Source organism: Apium graveolens, chromosome 7, assembly GCF_009905375.1.
Source record: "Apium graveolens cultivar Ventura chromosome 7, ASM990537v1, whole genome shotgun sequence".
Classification (NCBI taxonomy): Eukaryota; Viridiplantae; Streptophyta; class Magnoliopsida; order Apiales; family Apiaceae; genus Apium; species Apium graveolens.
Genome location: NC_133653.1, coordinates 56,624,255 through 56,644,456, shown reverse-complemented (window position 1 = coordinate 56,644,456; position 20,202 = coordinate 56,624,255). Strand labels below are relative to the sequence as shown.

General features: G+C 33.3%; 1 protein-coding gene across 6 annotated transcripts; it reads left to right on the top strand.

The window, feature by feature from the left end:
- The first annotated feature begins 2,963 nt into the window (after positions 1-2,963).
- Positions 2,964-20,105, top strand: LOC141671328 (uncharacterized). 6 transcript variants are annotated; one of them, XM_074477521.1, is made up of 18 exons: positions 2,964-3,122; positions 3,652-3,833; positions 5,306-5,674; positions 8,062-8,265; positions 10,340-10,516; positions 10,643-10,902; positions 11,029-11,145; positions 11,330-11,419; positions 13,041-13,133; positions 14,180-14,266; positions 14,954-15,062; positions 15,261-15,561; positions 16,594-16,717; positions 16,921-16,940; positions 17,569-17,725; positions 19,370-19,658; positions 19,776-19,848; positions 19,969-20,105. In XM_074477521.1, the coding sequence occupies exons 3-18, from the start codon at positions 5,426-5,428 to the stop codon at positions 20,052-20,054; spliced, it is 2,436 nt and encodes an 811-aa protein (XP_074333622.1). In that variant the 5' UTR covers positions 2,964-3,122; positions 3,652-3,833; positions 5,306-5,425; the 3' UTR covers positions 20,055-20,105. The 6 variants fall into 6 exon arrangements, with proteins under 6 accessions (XP_074333622.1, XP_074333625.1, XP_074333621.1 ...); XM_074477524.1 differs by lacking the exon at positions 3,652-3,833 and having other exon boundaries at positions 14,954-15,056; XM_074477520.1 differs by lacking the exon at positions 3,652-3,833.
- The last annotated feature ends 97 nt before the right edge of the window (positions 20,106-20,202 follow it).

Sequence of the window (20,202 nt, the reverse complement as noted above, 5' to 3'; positions counted from 1 at the left end):
AGCCTCACATCTACTCATATTGTGGCTGATTAGATTTGTGGCTGATGGAGGTGGGGGAATCCTTTGTGCTTCTTTGTCTACCATTAGTAATTATTCTATGGATCTTAAACTGTTTGTGTATCAACAAGAAACTCTGATACCAATTATTAGGTCTTTAATCAACTATAAAAGGGGTGAATACAGTTAAACAATCAAATTGAAATAACAGATACCATTCAATGAACAGTTTTTATGATTGATGTATAAAAACTGATTACAATACTCTTTCAAAGTATGAACATATATACTTGAGCGCTTCTAAGTTATTTGAATAATATAACAATTCGTAACAAACAAAGTGTAAACCTAATATGTGCTTATATACTGCACAGTTACACAATCAATAAGTAATCCTATTACAATATAATAAAGAATCCTATAACATATCCATCTATTGATTGCTACAATAAGTAAAGTCTTACACCAACATATATTCTGATATTTCCTCCTTTGATATCTCCTGATTTCTAGCTCGACAGAAACTGGTGTAAGTAAATCCTGATGACAAATGCTGATCAGCAAATTCTGATGATAAATGATGATGACGTCACCACTGTTAAATACTGATATCAAATGCTGATCAATAAACTCTGATAGTTTAAATACTTATATCATCAATTTCTTCTAACAAATATTATATATATATGGAGTTACTTAATTGAGGAACCCAATTATAATGAGATATGCCATCTAATCTCAATCCTCCATTTTATAATATTTATATACTTTTCTTTTAATCACTATCATACATTTCTTTCTCTCACCCAACTTTTTCCTTATCCCTTCTCTCCCACCCTCACCCATGCACCGTCTTTCTCCACCCTCACCTCCCGCCGCCGCCGCCGCTTACCAACGCCCGCCCACCTGGTAACTACCGTGTCTAGGGTTGCACAGAATTCTGGTCTAGACCTGTAACCCATACCGGACCGGGACTACCGGTCCAAGACTCGGACCAGATCGAGCATACCCGGTCTGGTCCCTGATCCTTATAATTGAAAAAATCAGGTCTTCGGTCCAAGACTTGAAAAAATCCAGTCCAGACCTGAATGGACCTGGATTTATATATATAATTTTATATATTTACTTTATCTCTTATACGATCATATATATAAATATTAAACATTCACCCATATCATATTTTATTGATCCAAATTAATTATTAATAAATTAATATAATAAAATAGATCGACACTACACTTTAAATTACTAAATTTCGTATTTCATGTGATAAAACATTGATATTCATACACTTAAAAATTAATATTTACTTTTAAAATAATAAGATATGTACTTAATTTTAAATTTTTATTAGCGTACCAAGTAACAAACTTTTTAATGTCTATAAAGTTAAAAGAAAAATTAAAATAAAATTATAAAAATATTTTTTATATATATATTAATTAAATCGGTCCAAACCGATATAATTCCGGTCCAAACCTGGTTTTTCCGGTCCGATCCCACGACCGAATAGAGCCGGTCTGGTCCCGGGTCCTTAATTTTGAAAAATTCTGGTTTTGGTCCAGTCCGGATCGGTCCCGTCCGGTTTTTGACCTTCCGCGACCTCCCTTCTCCCCATCCTTCTCCATTTTCACCACCACATCTGAATTTGAATGTTCCCTATTATCATTGATCTGCACAACATCGATTTATGTCATCGCTACTTCATTTCACATCGTCGATATCAAAAGTGAATTAAGATTGATTGGCTGAGATAAGTTTTTGTTCATTGACGTCGTATGAGCTTTACTCAGTTGTTTATACCAGCAGGTGGTTGAGAAATTGGTGGCGTGGAGTCGCTGAAAAATATGAGAGTTTATACAGTTGTAATTAGTGTGGGTTATTGTAGTTATTAAAGGTGGTTGTGTGCCGATAGTATTTGATGGAGATGATCGGAGGTTGTGGTAGTCAGTGGTGATTAATGATGATGTTTCGGTAATTATGTTGGTACAGTAGTCGGAGTTGGTCACCATGGATGAATCTGCTAGGTAAAAATGGTTGTAAGATGTGGTGACTTTCTGTTACCGGCGTGATTTTTCATAATCTGATGATGATTTTTCGCTTTACGGTGGTGATTTTTAATTTGACTGTGGTGATTTTATGTCTGTCGGTAATGATTTGTTGTTGGTCTCCTAACAGGGTGGTGGTGGCCGAAAATGATAGTCGCCGGAGGTCATGGTGGTTGATGGGTGGTTGAATTAGATAAAAGATGATGAAGTATTAAAATATTAAATATTAAATCAACGGTGAGAGATGAATATGATGAATTAAAATGAGTGAATATAATTAAATCTAATATCTCATAATAGTGAGGGTTCTCGTCGGAGTAATACCGTATATATAACGGTGATATTTTGTACAATTAAGCTTGTAAGTAGTTATTTTGGTAAAGACACTCAAGCAATTACATATGTAACTTCTTTGAAAAAATATATTTTTGCCAAAAAAAAACTTCAAAAAATGTATTTTCGAAAAAATCTCTATTTAAATTTAATAATTATAGTGATTTTTTGATATAAGTAATATATATTATATAGTTAATCTTCATAAAATTCAATTAAATTTTAAGTTTTATAATTATTATATTATACTCCCTCCGTCCCGACCAATTATTTACCTTTGGTTTGGGCACGAAAATTAAGAAATATGTATAAAGTAGTGAAAAAGCGAAAGAAAAGTAAGTGAAGTAGTAAGACCCGTTAATTTTTAATGTATAAAAAGAATATAATGGAGTAAAAAGTAATGTGAAAAGGGGGAAAAGTAGAAAAATAATGGAACACATTTACTATTTTTGGTAAATTTTTAAATGTTAAGAATTTGACATTTCAAAAATGGAAGTGTAAATAAATGATTGGGAGGATGGGAGTAGGATGGGAGTAAAATTTAAATGACAAATCTAAATAGTGCATAGATACAATCGCCCCACCTGCCTGTCACTAAACTCGGGATTCTATCATTTTTTGTCACTTCTTCCCCAACTTCAAACTTGTCGTTCTATTCTACACAAACTTTTAATTACTTGCACACATACACTTGTATGCATTTATAACACCACAATTTACAAATACAAACAATTAAAATCACCGGTAATTTTACATTTCATCGCCCTCTCTATGTATTATACATTGCTTATGTACATTTTTATTTATGTATTTTCGATAGCTGATTATTGTTCTCATCGCCTGACATATTTATTGTTGTTTAGTGTAAGTGTGATTGCAATCAGTGAATTGTAGATGTAATTATATCATTATATGCCTGATCATTAACATGTGGCAATGTGGCGTTAATCATTAGCTTCCTGATATTGTTTTCGTTTCGTATCTAACTAATATCTAATTCAAAGGATTCTGATTAGGTTGATCGTTTGTTTGTGTATGTAGTCACTTGTTAGAGATTGTTAATTTCTGGATGGATCAATGGCTTAATGCTTTTTAGTATACAACTATAGATTACTGCGGTTTTCGTTTTAAAGGAATTTCTATTTATGCGGCGGTTAATTATTTCTATGTTACGGTATATTATTTTATTGTGAAATAATTAGATGTATATGTTATTTTACATATGTTGGATCATTGGATGCAATTTGATAATGTTACTCATTTGTAAGTGTAGGCAGCCACTCGGTAAATGGTTTTAAGTTGTATACATGTTATGGTGGAGCGGTGATTTCCATTAACAGAGAATGTTGTAGGTGAAATGATGTGGGACGGCATGTCAAAGGGTCCTCACATATTTAATGAGTAGTTGATATTTATTCGGTTTTAGATATATCCGGTTTACATTCATAAGCCTAGGTATGTGTCCAACTAGTTTTTCCCCTACTGCATACTGTAAGCAGGTAGATTTATTACTTACTTTATTATTTCTCTTGTTTACTGAAATTTGAGTTTTAGTTTTCATAATATTACATAATTGATTTACTAGTTATACTCGGAACACCCCTCAACTCGACTATTGTATGCATAACCCAAAAGCAATATGACTAGTTCATTCTTTAGTGCATTGTGGCTAGAGAAATTTCGAAGCTAATAAGAGGCCAGCATAGTGTCTTTACTCTTCAATGTTAAAAGGAAGTACTTTCTATTTAGCAAAAAAAAAGATAAAGGAAGTACTTTCTGTTTTAAATTCAATTTTATCTGGTTTATACAATTTGTAAATATTTATACATCTCTCTCGAAGCTATCCACGCAGAGAGTACAATTTACCAATATATTGTAAAATATAAACAAAACTCTGAGTCAAGACTTTTCCATATTTTAGCAGGTTTATGGCGACTTGCTACAGGTTGGTACTCTTTTTTGTTCTCCCTGCCTAGTAACTATCATAAGGGTTGGACACTTATTTTATCGTAAAAAGTATTTTTAGAGATATGTGATCCATAAATACTTTCGGAAAGGATTTAAAAGCAAAAGCTTAAATGAAACTCTAAACTTCTAGTGGGCATCTAACATATCAGTGTCACCAAATTAGAATGACCATGCTACAACAGAACCTGGCTTCAGTTGAAATGGTCTTAGCTTCTCTTACCTGAAGGTAACTTTTGGGGATCCTTTGTTTTAGTGTCATAGACTAACTCATAGAACAGTATTACACTTATGGTTATTGGTAGGATCACATTGCCAGACATCTTCACTTCATTACTGGCCATTTGTTTCTATCTTTTAAGATCTCTCATCTCCTAGGATGGTATCTTATGCTAAGAGAAGGAGTGACCTCAAATTTGATCCGTGCATTCTAAATTCGAAGCCCCTGGTTCTTCGACAGGGTTCAGTGCTTGTGTGTTCTTTAACTATCCTTAAAGTACGATTGGAACCATTATCTTTTCTCACGCTTATGTCAAGAAATGATTTTTGGGGTCATTCGCTTACATTATTGAGTTGCCCAATGTATAACATTTTTAGAGAGCTTTGTGTATATTTGTGGGCATGTCAGACAACAATTAGTAGTCTACGGTAATGAGAACTTGCAAATTACTCTCTCTGTATCTATCTTGCATAAACTTTCCATTTGTGGATATACACTATCCTATTTGTGCATGTGTATTCATTTTTTTCTTTCTTGATTTTTTTTTCAAATTTAATTCATAAAGACAAAGAAATTATTTGCATAATTTTTTGTCCAAGAAGATTCAAGTTGTTATATGCATGCCTGAGACTATGAGTTATTTTATGTCATAACTTTAAGACTAGAACTGGCCAGAGCATATCACTGTTAACCCAGCTAACATCATGCTCAACTAATAACTTTTCTTTCCATATCTTTGCAGGTTATACATATTTCTTGTTATGGAAGATGTGAATCATATACTCTGCCAGCCAGCACATGAATTTCATTATTAGTGGGTTAGATGTGAAAAAATGATTGCAGAATTTTCATCATTAAGGACATGGGGGAGAGGCATGATGGTATCAAGCTTAATAAACCAGTGGCTGCTATTTCCACACCCTGTGATTTAGACTTCATGCAAAATCCGGTAGCAGTTTCAAAGGTTTACTCAAAAGAAGCCTCAGCTAGTAAGGATCCAAAAGGTGAGTGTGATCTGGAGGGGTTGATAGGGAGAAAAGCATCACAGATTCTATGGGACCATGGAAAACTTTCTGAACCTATTCCTAATGGTTTTTATTCTATTCTCTTGGTGAGTTCACAGAAATGCCGCTGCAAACAACTTTTTATCTTTTCTCTTTTTAGCAGGAACACACTTATATGATAGTAAGAATGCACATCATAAATCACTAATTCAAGAAGTGAACACATGTTAAATGTTTTGACTTTGGTGTTTTTCCACAAACCAATAACTGCTCAAGTTTCTCCAGCATTCTTCGCATTGACTTGTTTCAGAATTTCGTTCGTTGTTGATGTGGGTACTACATACTGTTACGCTGTTAGCGAAGGTCTACCCAGAGTACTGCATGCTTGATATCTGTTATATTGTTGTTCTCGCTTAATAATTTTATCTGTCTCATGTGTACATTTTGTATATGAATTTTTATTGCATTGTTAGAGCCGAGGGTCTTTATGGAAACATCCTCTTCATTTTTTGAATGAACGTAAGGTAAGCGGGATGATTACCTTTGGTTGGTAGGTGAACTATTAGCAAAAGCAAAGAAAACTAAAAACAGCTGAAAATAATTAATCACACAGTTTTACAATTGTGGAGTAGATATCCGTGTTAGTATGAATGGATAAAAACTAAATATTGAAGTATGCGGCAAAACAACTCTTCATCTCAGAAAAGCATATAATATAAAATATCTTTCAGGACCTAATACTTTATTTTTTTAGCATGTTGTCCCACTCCTTACTAACCGGGACAAGATTTGTCTGCCTCTCAATTGGTTTGTTACCCCTATTCTATCTCATATTTTCTCACATTGACATTGTACAGTTATTAAACTGATTGTTAGCCATGTATATGTGGTGACCCCGAAGACTCTATCTGTATCTGAATCCACTCCTTCCTCCACTGCTTTTTGTGCCATTGTTTCTCTATGATTTATTTATATTAATTATAGGTAATCAACAAAATATTCCTTGGCAGTTCTTAACGTAAGTCCAAGAAATGACCAGAGCTTTCATCTTAGAGGAGCGCGTGGATTCAATCTTCTGTAGAGACGTAAAAGCTAAATTTTGTAACCAATTTTGTTCCTAGTTTTATCTTAAATTTCATGAGACTTTTAGTTGCATCAATTTGGAGGTATTATTATTCTTAGGTGTTGTATAAAAGATTGTCATGGAGCTGCAAACGCCAAGTTAATGAAATTAAGACCCATTTCTGTGTTTAAAACTGATACCTTAAATCATGATTACAATTGTTACAAGTTTCTAATGAAATTGTAAATTTAAGTTGGCGGAGATGAGGTTCCTTCTTTCAAATTTACATATTTAATTATGATATATGATGAAAGAATAGAAAATTTTATTATGGTCGTCATATGTATTATTGCTCTCAATATTATTATGACATGCAATATCGTATAGCCATTGAACGTATGTATGCTGGTAAAAGTAGACTGCATTAAGTTCGCGCTGCCATCAATTGGCAGTAGTTAATTCATTTAATCATTTAAGTTTACTATCTTTGTCTTGTCAAATAATGTATTCAGTCAATGCACGTTGCATATTATTGAGCACAGTATACTACACTGACACCATATGTTCCAAGTTGATTTGATCATGTAGTTGTCAAGTGAAAGAGGAACTTTATAATTATAGAGGTTCTACCATTGTATAATTTGTATTACTTTGCTACCGACCATGGTTGTCACGTCGACAAGTCGAGTCGAGTTGATGGAGGACGAGCTCGTGGACTAGTCGAATAGTCGTGGACTAGTCGCTGACTAGTCGATAAATTAATAATAATTAATTAAATAATATATAATTATATATATATATATCTTATATACTTGGCTTTCTACAACAAAAGTCTAACATTCTCATACTCATATATTTCAATCACAAAATAGAGATGTTAAACACAAACATCTATATTTTCCTTTCTATATACTCACATGGATAAGCTGACTATACAAATATAGAAACAAATTTTACTTGTAATCAGTTTTAATCAATTTATTCATACATAAACACACCCACATAAAGATATATATGTTGAAATTAGCATGTTGATTGTTGCTGATGTTGAGTACTTGAGTAGGTTATTAGAATTTATTTTAATTTTGTGTGTTTTAAATTTTGATTGGATTTTGCACTAGTCGACCGACTAGTTGATAAGTCGACCGATTAGTCGACCGATTAGTCGACCAACTAGTCAACAATTCGCAAGTCGAGCTCTCTAGTCGACTTTCCCAAGCCGACTAGTTGATTAGTCGTCGACTAGTTGATCACCGTGACAACAATGCTACCGACATAGTGTAATCTTTTTTAATTACAAAATTGTTCCTTAGTGTTGACTATTTAATTTATCTATTTTCAGAATCATATATTGATTTTTAATGTTCAATTTTAAACTTATGAGCTAGGATTGACATTACTAGAACTGATTTCATTTGAACTATTATGCAGGAGAAGGGAATCAAGGAGCTCTTCGACATGATTCCTTCACTTGACGAGCTTTATGCTATGGATCTGAAGGGTGTTGCACTTGATGTTGTTATTGTTGATATGCGTAAAGATAAGAAGCTTTCTATGTTAAAGCAGTTGACTCTGACTCTGGTTAAAGGATTACGCTCAAATCCAGTAGCAGTGATAAAAAAGATAGCTGGTTTGGTGTGTTTCCTAGTCATACATATCTAACACTTCTAAACTACTTTTTTACTTGAAAAGGGGGTCTTTATTAGTTGGATTGACATGCCAATTCACATCCTATTTATTCTTTAAGTGGTGTTTTTGTTCATGTGTTGACGTACACTATACATAAATCATAAACGTATTGTTGCTACTTGTTACAGATTGTTCAGGAATCAGATACTGATAGGAAACAGTTGTATGCACTTGTCAGAGATACGGAAGGTTGATATGTGTGTGTGTGTGTGTGTGTGTGTGGTTCTGTACGCATACTTAAAATGGTGTACAGTGACATAGTTAGCTGATAATAGCTTTGACTTGAACTTGTCAAACTGAGGATTGTTTGTATGATTTTGGAGGAGTATTTGGTTTTGCAAAAATAGTTTTGAAGCACCAACTTTAATTGATAGTACTAAAAATAGAATAAATATTAATAGGGTAAATTACAAGTTTTAGAATTCAATACAAATGGTAGATCATTAATTCGATACACTTATGATAGGAGATCTCTTAATTGGTGCAAAGATTTAGAATGAGATATTTATAGAGAGATTTTTTTGTTTGTCACCATGAAAAGCGATCCCGTACCTGGTTCTCTCTAGAGCCCAGACAGATTACAATAAATCGACACCGACCCAATTCCAATCTCCCACTTATTGCAATCGAACCTTGGTTCTAGTTAGACCAGTTATATTAAGTATTTCTGAAATCACTATTTCCATTACAATAATATTTTTCCGTAAGTTTCTTTGTATTCTTTATGTTTGGAGTTTTCTTAATTGGTGCAAAGATTTAGAATGAGTTTTTTATAGAGAGATTTTTTTGTTTGTCACCATGAAAAGCGATCCCATACCTGGTCCTCTCTAGAGCCCAGACGGATTACAATAAATCGACACGACCCAATTCCAGTCTCCCACTTGTTGCAATCGAACCTTGGTTCTAGTTAGACCAGTTATATTAAGTATTTCTGAAATCAATATTTCTATTACAGTAATATTTTTCCGTAGTTTTCTTTTTATTCTCTAGGTTTATGTATAATTTATCGTCATTGTAGAACATCAAATTATTTTGTAAAAAAAATAAGAAGATTTAGCTAGTGTTTTTTGGTCTTGTTTTCTGTATGTATAGTTAGACCTTGTGATTTATTCTGATCAATAACATTATGTTGTTCTGAAAGTGGACATTATCTGTTCTTTATTCTAGTGAATTTCTATTCCTTTAAAAGTCAACCAGTGAGAAGAATCCTTTTGAAGTTTCTAAGATACCTTTTAAGTGGTTGACTGGTTGCATGTTCTGTTCACTGGTGAAGCTGTAGTGAGATTTAGCGGTCATCAAATGGGATGAGTGACTAAATATCTGATTAATTCTATCTTCATATTTTTGTTTTCTAGGAAGCCATCTTAACCTTCTATGTGTGTTTCATTTAGTCATTTAATTCAAGATTTATTGTTGTACATACCAACAGTGATTGTAACTTGCCACTTCCTTACTATTCAAATTTAATTTTTTTTAGAGGCTGGAAACTCCGTGTTTATTTGCTAATTCCAATTGTCTAATGATGGACTTATGGTAGTGTTTAGGAGATCTTTCAGCTCAAATTTATCTTTACATAAGGATCTCATCTTAATCGAGCATTTTGTATATACAGGAGGAAAACAATCTGAAAGGGATATTAACAGTAAGGAAGTGGAAAATTACAATAAGTGTTATTCATTGGAGAATGGGTATCATTTACTTATTTGTCGTTGGCAAGTAGAAGTGTTATTTGTGATATCTATTTGATAAATCTGAGTATTTAATTTCTTCTGTTCACAAATGATATCAGGCAGGACAGGTTTTTTTCCGGGCCTCTGTGATTATGTGTTATTGATAAATAATAATTCCAGACTCCTGCATTTCCTTAGTTGTTTTCTTGACGAAGATAGTGTGGTTTTTATGTAGTTCTTATTGCATGATAAACTCTAAACGAGCAGTCTTTGTATTTATCATATCTGCATTAATAAAATTTTATGCTATCTATTCTTTCTTTGCCCTTGACCTACTTTTTAATTCACAGGTTGCTGATTGTTGCAAGCCATATAATGTGAAAGACGCATTGTTGGAAGGATCAGATGCCTTGGAGAGTCAAGGTATCCACGTGCTGGGTCAAATGAGGCATGGTTCTTGTCATCCGCGGGCAATCTTATTTAAAGTTCTTGCAGATGCTGCAGGACTTGACAGCACACTTGTTGCTGTGAGTACTGAGTACTTTATCAGCAGAATTAAGTTCGGCGTGTTTTCTATATTGGCCGAGCACTTACCTAGGTTGAGGCTAACTTTCTGTTCTCTAACTTTTTGCACCTCTTTTTTCTATAACTAGGGTTTACCTCGTGAAGGAGTAATGGAGAGAACAGACTCATATAAGCACATGTCTGTGGTAGTGGTGTTAGATTCTGTGGAAACACTTGTTGACCTTGTCCGTCATCCGGGTCAGCTAATACTATGTTCTTCCAAAGCCATACTTATGTCTCACATTTTTTTTTCCGGAGGATGTGAATCTCCAGATAATGATTCATGTGATTCGCCTCTTGAGCCCACCAGTCCCTTCTGTAACTTGTTAGACCATGTTGATCTTGAAAGGTAAGAGGATGCAATTCAATATCTATATTCTGTTTTCTCAAACAAGGGAGAAAAGGATGCCTTGTGTTCCTTAAAGCTATTAACCATGTCATATATCTGATCTGGTCTAGTTCCTTATGTCTACAGTACTGAGTATGACGAGAGCCCTCAGAACTTGTATCAGCGTAGACTAGAAGCAGCCGTGGCAATATCTGGTTCATGTATGAACAGAAGGTCGAAAACAATGACGAAGGAACAACTAAAGTAATGACCCTACACCTTCATTAAGTTTGACACAAGAAGCCAACTTGCTTGTTGATTTATTTGTATGCGATTAACTTTTTTCTGCTTTCTTCTCGGTTTAGCTGTTTCTCAAATTTCTGTTTGTCCAGGTATATGGTAGTCTTATCAAGTATGACATTTTGAACTTTACTCTCCCATGTTCCAGCTTATCTCATAGTGTACCTTACGTGCCAAATACATTCTGGGTACGCAGCGGGAAGAATGTTAACGTTGAGCAAAGGACAGGTAGCTCAAGGTATCATTACAATGTTACTTCTGTCTAATTTATTTCTCTTATGCGACATAAGTTAGGTCCTTCATTCGTCAGTTATATCATATGAGGCACTAGTTTGTATAAAATTAACTGTCTACAAATTTTTATTTCTATCTCTTTCGTGAGGCTGGCATGGGAAGTTCTAAAGGAAAACCAAAAATTTGGTTTTTTAAGGAGTCATAATGATTGGGCCTTCAATTCATCCGAAATCTGAATAGTGGGATGGTGTACAAACTAGGATCTTGTAATTCTTCTTTCTACCTAACGTTTCTTTCTTCTAAAGTACATTAATAAGAATATTCCTGTCCGTGCAAATTCCTGGAAATATAATGGAGATGTACTGAAAGTTTTCATTTAACTTAGAAATGAAAAATATTCTTGTCTACTGTATGTTGACCATTTAACATTTGGCCTTTTTAATTACTGACACCCTGTATTGATACTATAATGCATTCAGTTGCATGCTGTGCATACCACATAATGCATTGTAGGTTTTCAAAGTACAAGCTTATGATACATGGAGTATGACTAATTTATATGCCACACTCTGTCGCATGTATAATATATTTTCAAGTGAATATTTGATGCATGACCAGTTAGAATGACTGTCATGGGGATATCTGTACAATCTACAATGTACGTGCCTGCATATCTTAGGTTTTTCTTTTATGAATACATCTTGGTGCACAATTACCATGTTTCTAAATTAAATTCAGCGAGGAATTTTAAGATTTTTCCTGTGCTAAGTAGCCTTCTATATCCTCCTTTTTGTTGGAAAACTTGTTCTTCCTTTAACACCACTTGTTAATAATTGCTTCCACCACAGAACCTCTCTAAGGTATCTCTGGCTCACTTTTATACAAAAATAGAAGGTGTTCACCAAGCCTCCGAGAAGTGTCATTGGTATCTGCTTCAATTTTTTAGTTAGCATACTTATTTATATGTTCACAATGAAATTAGTTTCTTTGTGCTACTTTTTTTTCTTAATTATAATCCTGCCCTTAAAGTATGACACGTACACATAAACCCTTGAACAAAAAAGTTTTATATTATTGCCCCTTGATTACAGATTTTGTGCACTTTAACCCTTTTTCTGAAACTTCTTCTGATATTACCCTTGAGGGCTATATATTTTTTCCCCTTAACTACGAGTTTTATACATTCTAACCCTTTTTTTTATATATTGGTTATATTTGCCCCTTAACCCTTTAACACTTTAACCCTTGAGGGGAATGTCGGAAGAAATTTTAGCAAAAGGGTTAAAGTGAACAAATCTTATAGTTGAAAGGTAAAAATATACGACTTTTTTGTTCAAGGGTTTAAGTGTATGGCGTGTCATACTTTAAGGGCTAAGTTATGGTTGAGCCTTTTTTTTTTCTTATCACGAATTATAGTTGAACACTTCTTTTGTACTTGTATACTCCACTTTATGCAGAAAGTCTCTTTTGCAGTCAAACCACCTCATATAATTGATTGATTCTTCTAGTACGTGATTGTTGTAGATATTTGTTCATTGTTGGTCAATTTGCTAAGTAACTGCTCTCTCTCTTTCTCTCTCTCTCTCTGCCCCACTCTATCCTTCTCTTCCTTTCTCTCTTTTCAGTACTTCTAGTCCAGATACTAACACGCAAGGACGCGGAAGATCTAATCTTGGCCGTCATGCAGATTCACTTTTGAATTTCAAAGAAGCATCAAGGTTCTCTCTTTTTTTAATTCTAGCTGCACTTCTGTGTAAATACGCTGTTTAACAATTAACAGAAATTGTGTGTTTGCGTGTTTGTCCTTTTCCTTATTGTGATTTAATATTTCCAAAATGTTACTGTTGTGTTATATCATGCTCGTCAAGTGATTTCCATGCAACTGATTTTTATAAAATGAAACCCATTTTCCCTTTTTTTAATGCTTAAGAAAGACTATTCAGCATTGAAGGTGATAGATCAATTAGCATTGTTAGCATAGTACAATTTTTGTTCTTCGGTTAAAGGTCCTCTCCTGAACGTTAGAAAAAGCTATGTATTTTCCTGCAATGTTTATTCTACCCAATTTATCATACTGAACTTTTAAAAATGATCATTCACTACTTTTTTTTTTATCACTTTCTAGTTTATTTTGGGGGACTATATAATGCCACTTGCTCTTTATGTATTATCGATGTCATCGAAATGTACTAAACACTGACTTGAGCAATGGGAAGTTAGAAGAAATGATGAATCCCAAGACAAACATAGACTACTTTTCTACTTTTGCATTTGCTGCAAGGTACTTGGAAAGAAAAAGGTAGCACCGAAGAAAGGAATTCGTAGTCTGCTCTCCTTCCACCCTTTTTATATTCTCTCTTCTTCTTTTTTTTTAAACACAACATTCCCAATCTTCGTCTTGTTTAGTACCTCTCAGAGCTAGCATTACTCTCCTTAAATGTAGGAGCTGGTGGTTCAGCTCCTCAACCATAGGCCTTAATCTAAAGCTCATCCCAACAAGCTTCAAATAAAATTCTGCTGTCTTTGTATAATCTTGGTTCTTTTCCAAAACGAAATATATGTCGAGTGAGAGAGAGATGGAAGTTTGTGTTCGGTGCTGTGAGGTGAAGTGCGAGAGCGTTGTATACAGGCAGAGAGACAAAATCTATTTTAATCTATCCCATAAATTGGCAATAAAACAAGTGAGTTTAAATGTATATATAATTTAAGAAAGGTGATGCCGATTGTAGGTTATGTTTTATAATCTTGGCATTCACTTTAACAGGTCTACCGGTGCCTCACCCACAGAATCTCGTAGAAGACGAAGGCGGTCTATTAGTATGATTCCTGAAATCAGTGATGATATTGTAAGGTTGGTGCATATTTACCTTGAATTCGTTAGGCTCGTTTTTGCAATGTTGTAACTGGGATACCTGTGATGCAAAAAAAATTGTTTTCAAAAAATTTAATTTGTTTTAGTTATCATTCTCAAGTGTTGACATGCTGTTTACTTCAGAGATATTAAAATTTCAGAAATCAACCTGTTTGGATTGGCTTTCCTGATCTAACTAATGAGCATTACACAACCAACCTATTTTTTAGTCCACTGCGGAAGCTGCTTGCAGACATATACTATACCTGACCATTTATACTAATGCAGATAAAGATGTTAAACATTCAGATTTTTTGTAACTTGATTAAAAGTTTCTTCTTTCTTGATTTTGTTTTACTTCTCAGATCCTTTTAGATTTTAAAGTAATTAGATTGGATTAGATTATTGGATATTTAGGCCTAAATTATCGAAAATCAGCGGTAAATTCAACCATGCTAGTTTTCTGTGGCAGGTTTTAGTGAAGTGATCCAGGAAAATGAACGTTAGACATACGTGCATCATATATGTCAATAAATAGATTACTGGTTTTTTACAAAATTAGCAAAAGTTTGCAATTTTTTTTGGTTATCCTTTAATATGATTAGCATCAACGTAAAGCAGTGAACTGTTTTTTGGTGATGTTTGAGGGTAATATTATATTCACATGTCTTGTGAATCTCCGTGTAGAGTTGTGCGAGCAATGAGTGAGACCTTGAAGAACCTTCCCAAGGAGGCCGATGCACTAAGCAGTTCTTCTGCTGGTGAAGATCATAACAATCCTGATCTGCAAGTAAATGTGTGTATAAGTAATTTTTTTTTATTAGAGTACACAAAATAAGAATGTTGTACATCTCGTGCAATCTATCGCGGTAATGATATATGATTGCCCATGTTAAATATCCTATTTGAGTGCAATATCCTATTTGAGTGCATTTTTTATCAATTGAGTAATTTTTGGTTCAGAGTGTTTGTCAAGTGTTTCATCACTTTACAGGTTTCAGATTTGCATCAAGATGAGCGTGATAAGTTATCTGGTGAAAGTTTTGCAGCTTATACTCTTCTAAAGAAAAGAAATAGTTATCAGAAAGCGATTTCACTGCCTTCGTCTCCTCATAAATTTAGTTCCTCTGATTCTGAAAGGAGTGGAGCCATAGAGTATGTGAGCAGCACTGATATGATCTCGACCTGGGATAATGTGATTAGATCATCAGAAATTTTGAATAAGCCTCTCCTACCATATCCAGAATGGAACATTGATATTTCCGAGTTAACAGTCGGACCTCGTGTAGGAATAGGTATACTTTATTATTTATAAACTATGATTCCTTTAGGTGTGATCTCACATGTACTGGATCCATTCCATATCAATGAAATAGAAGAATATGTAATTAATAAAACTGAATGCATGAAGCTCTCACTGATCAAAATAAATTTCATAGCTGCATCTTCTTTTTTCTTCTCTTTCAGTTTATCACCTCTTTTATTTTTCTTTAAATTTAGTAATGATTAGCTGACCTTGTCCTTACCTAGGATCTGAACTTAGTGGCATCCTTCTTGATTTGGCAGTAGCTTTACAGCTCCAGCTTAAGTCTTAGCTTTTCCCACAAATACAATTTTTTTTTGAAAACTTTACATACATTATACATTTGCTTGCTGCAAAGTTCTCAGGCTACTTGGAAAGGTTTTTTTTTTTTTTTGCTAAATATTGGAAAGGTTTTTTCAAGACATCTACCTAACTACTAGTATTTTTTTCTTACATTTATTCTTTTGAATGTTCTTCCGAAACTCAGTTTAGTTGTATTCATACACTTTTTTTACATTATGATATGTAGACATATTTGCATCATGTTTTAAAATTGTTGAATTGTGGGTAACATATTTTAATTGAGGGAATATATCTTAAACAGCAACTTTTCTAGTTCACTATAAAACCGACCTGCTATAGATACCACAGAACTCTTATCCACGCGATATACTGAGCAAGCAAAGTAGTAGCTTAGATAGGAATAGTTTGTGTGTATATGGTCTCTATTGAAATAATATCTGCAAATCCCATAGCAGTGCTGGCAGCCTAAAGGCACGATTCTGGAAAGAAGAGGACAGCGTACATGCTCAGACATACACAAACAAAAGTATAATATCACGTACCAAGATACATACATAATGGCTATTGGTTTTAAATAATACTTAAGTAAACTGTGGTTTATATGACACCTTGTATGTTCTTTTATTATTATTTATCTTAGCTAAGCAGAACTTATAGTTTCCAAGTATAAGAATCTTCTTTCTGAGGTTTAAAATTTTTAAAACTTTTTTTTTCCTGACAGGTTTCTTTGGGGAAGTTTTTCGTGGCCACTGGAATGGAATAGAGGTTGCAATTAAAGTTTTACTCGAGCAAGATCTGACTGTTGATAATATTGAAGATTTCTGCAACGAAATATCCATATTGAGGTATATTACAGTATTATTATTGATATGTGTACATTAAATATTGGTCAAGAAAGTTTTTTATGCACTTTTCTTATCACAGTAAAAGTAATATGTTAAAAACATAAGTTACGTGACGAAAAATATTATATTTCCATTGTCCTTGTATTTGACCACCTTCCCTTCTCACTTTTTATTCGTCAGCTAACTTCTGTTTTGTTCTTCAGCCGTCTGCGCCACCCAAATGGTAATCAACTTAACTTCAATGTATTTTGTATAAATTCTTTTATGTTGTTGCTTTCCCAAATACATTGTGCTAAAACTTGTAGTAATATGAAATTATCCGTCCACTTAAGGATGAGAATATGCTGTTTATTGGAAGTTTGAAGTTAGCGAGTGGCCATATTAGAGTAAACTGGACAAATTTGGTGCAATCATTTAAGTTATGTTGTGTTTGGTTGGATAGAATGGGATGGATGGAATTGAAGTGAAACAATAGAGTTAAGAGGGAGGATTTGAAATAAAGTTAAGTGACGGCAAATTTTCTGTACTGAGATTTGGCTAGAAAATGAGTGATGGAGAATGGAGCATATCTTTTAAATTTGGGGGTTTTAACTTTTCTTTAGGTTGTTAGGAATAGAATTGAGGAAGGAATACGAGTGTTGAACATTTACCCATTTTGTAGTTCAAATTTCATTTCATTTCTTCGTATTTTATTCACCCCAACCAAACACAACGTTAGACTCTCATTTTAAGCCTTTGGAGGAGAACCTGACCTTGTTTAGGATGCAAGGAGTTTTTTCTTACTTTTCCATATCAACAATGCAATTTACTTATGTGAGTAGTTTTGAAGCAAGTGATCTCTTCATATTCAGTTATTTCGTTTCTTGGTGCTTGCACAACGCCTCCTCGTTTGTCCTTGATCACTGAATTTATGGAAATGGGATCTCTATATTATCTGATCCATGTTAGTGGACAGAAAAAGAGACTTAGCTGGCGCAGGAGACTCAAAATGTTGTGTGATATATGCAGGTCTGTTGTGTCAATTTTGCACTTAGTTCCCACTGTAACATAGCACTTATGCTTTCATGCCCTTAAAACTTTACCGTATATACCATGCAATGTACAAAAATCTAAAATTCTTTCACATGCACAGTCCAGGAAATAAATAAACACTTTCTAAATATGTAAGCAAATGAGCTTTGACAATCATAGAGTCAATGAGTCATACTCTTTACTTGGCTACCTTAATATTGTCAAACACCTGTACTTTGGTAGGCCCTGATTAATTCCATGATCAGTTAAGATTCTAGCATGACTAAGGGTGCTATTTTAGCAGTTAGGTAATTATTTCCTTATATATAATTGGAGTAAAGGGGTTAATGTTGTATGGAATGGCTCCAACTACACATTGACTAAAAGATTTAATAACATAGTACATAAAGATATATAATGTAGAATATAAAAACATATTTTAAAAGTTAAAACTAATAAACGCTTTATATTCAATTCAAGTTAAAATTAAAATTTAATTATAAAATGCATAAATGTGTAGTCTAATATAAAATTACAAAAGATTAATTAATTTGATTATAATATTATAATAATTATATTGTACACATCATGTTAGATAAAATAATAATATTATAAGAAAAAAATTATATATGTTTGTATATGATGTGGTCGACTGATGATAGGTTCCGACACATTAGGTAAAAAAACCTTCAATATATAACAATATCACAAGTTAATATTTTTCAATGTAGTATAAGTCTTATAATTACTGTTTTTAAAGTATAAAAGGCTAATATTTAAGTACAAAAATGGCATAAACTAAATCAGGATTTATATATTAATGATAACCATTAAGCTCAATTATTATAAAAACTTCATAATAATGTTTCGTGACATGCATAATACTTCAGGAAAAAATAAAGATTAAACAAAAAATTAAAATTAAAATAATGTAAGCAATTTATAATTAAATCATCAAAAATTAACAGTATAACACTAAACATGAGATAATACTAAAAGAAAATGAAATTTTCTATTCATTTTTTAAGAAAAAAGATGACAGCAAATAATCTGATATAATACCAACAAGTGTCTACACTAGAATTTACCGAATTTTAGGAATATATGATTAGAACAAATTAATAACCATAACATATCAGGAATTGTTATCATTCCAAAAATACAACATGAATTGAAATAACCTAGATTTATTAAAAAAAAATACTCCCTCATTCCTATAATTTATGTCTTAATTTGACTTTTCAAAGTCAAATTGACCATTTTTTACCATCAAATTAAACAGATTATATAATGGTATTTTTTTTGAAAATTATCATAGTTAATTTTGATTACCCTATTTCATGAACCAATTTATAAATTGGTGAAATCGTAAATGGGTATTTCTAAATTAGTAAATTGATAGTCAAAGTTTAATGTTGAAAAGTCAAATTGAGAAGAGTTATGGGAGGGAGGGAGTATATTATTAACTTTAGTTGGAATTAAATTGGATTGACATTTTAGGAAGAAAAGAATCAAAGATAATAAAATATTTGTATAAATATGTTATACAGCATTCGCATAAAGCTAGTTAAGGTTAGTGATTTACAACCCCTTTTTATGCCTGTTGAATAAAGTAAGTGCATTTTTCTTCTGATGTGTAAGGGGTCTGATGTGCATACACCGAATGAAAGTAGCTCACCGTGATTTGAAAAGTGCGAATTGCTTAGTGAGCAGATATTGGACAGTCAAGATCTGTGATTTCGGGCTCTCACGTGTACTAAGCATGACGCCTATGAGAGCTTCTTCATCTGCAGGAACTCCTGAATGGATGGCCCCAGAACTCATTCGAAATGAACCATTTACGGAGAAATGTGATATTTTTAGCCTTGGTGTCATAATATGGGAGATGTATACTCTTAAGAGACCATGGCAAGGTGTACCATCAGCTCAAGTGAGTGGTTTATCGCTACTTATTTTATTTGCTGAGAAAAAGACAGATTGAAGAGAAACACTATGATAGTTGTGACTAAGGATCCCAGCTTGACTATGTTTGGTATCTGCCATACAGGTGATATATGCAGTTGCTCATGATGGATCTAGACTAGAAATTCCTGATGGTCCCTTGGGTGAGCTAATTGCAGGTCTGTTTAATAGTATTCTAATTGTCGTTGATTTTACCTGTAAACACTAAAATTGCATTCTAAGAACATATATATATATATATATATATTTTTAATCTTATTTTTATGATACTGTGACAGATTGTTGGGCTGAACCAGATCAACGACCTAGTTGTGAAGAAGTTTTTTCACGTTTATGTAGATGCGAAGATACACAGATGAGTTGATTTCTACTAGTTATGTTATAGGGCTGGAATGAAGATTGAAGATAGTATGGCAAAACATTTGCTGGATTTGACCATTAGCCAGTTGCAATCACAGGCCAACTGCCCACAATATGTTGGCAATGTGGTTTCTCCAAGTTATATTGGTGGA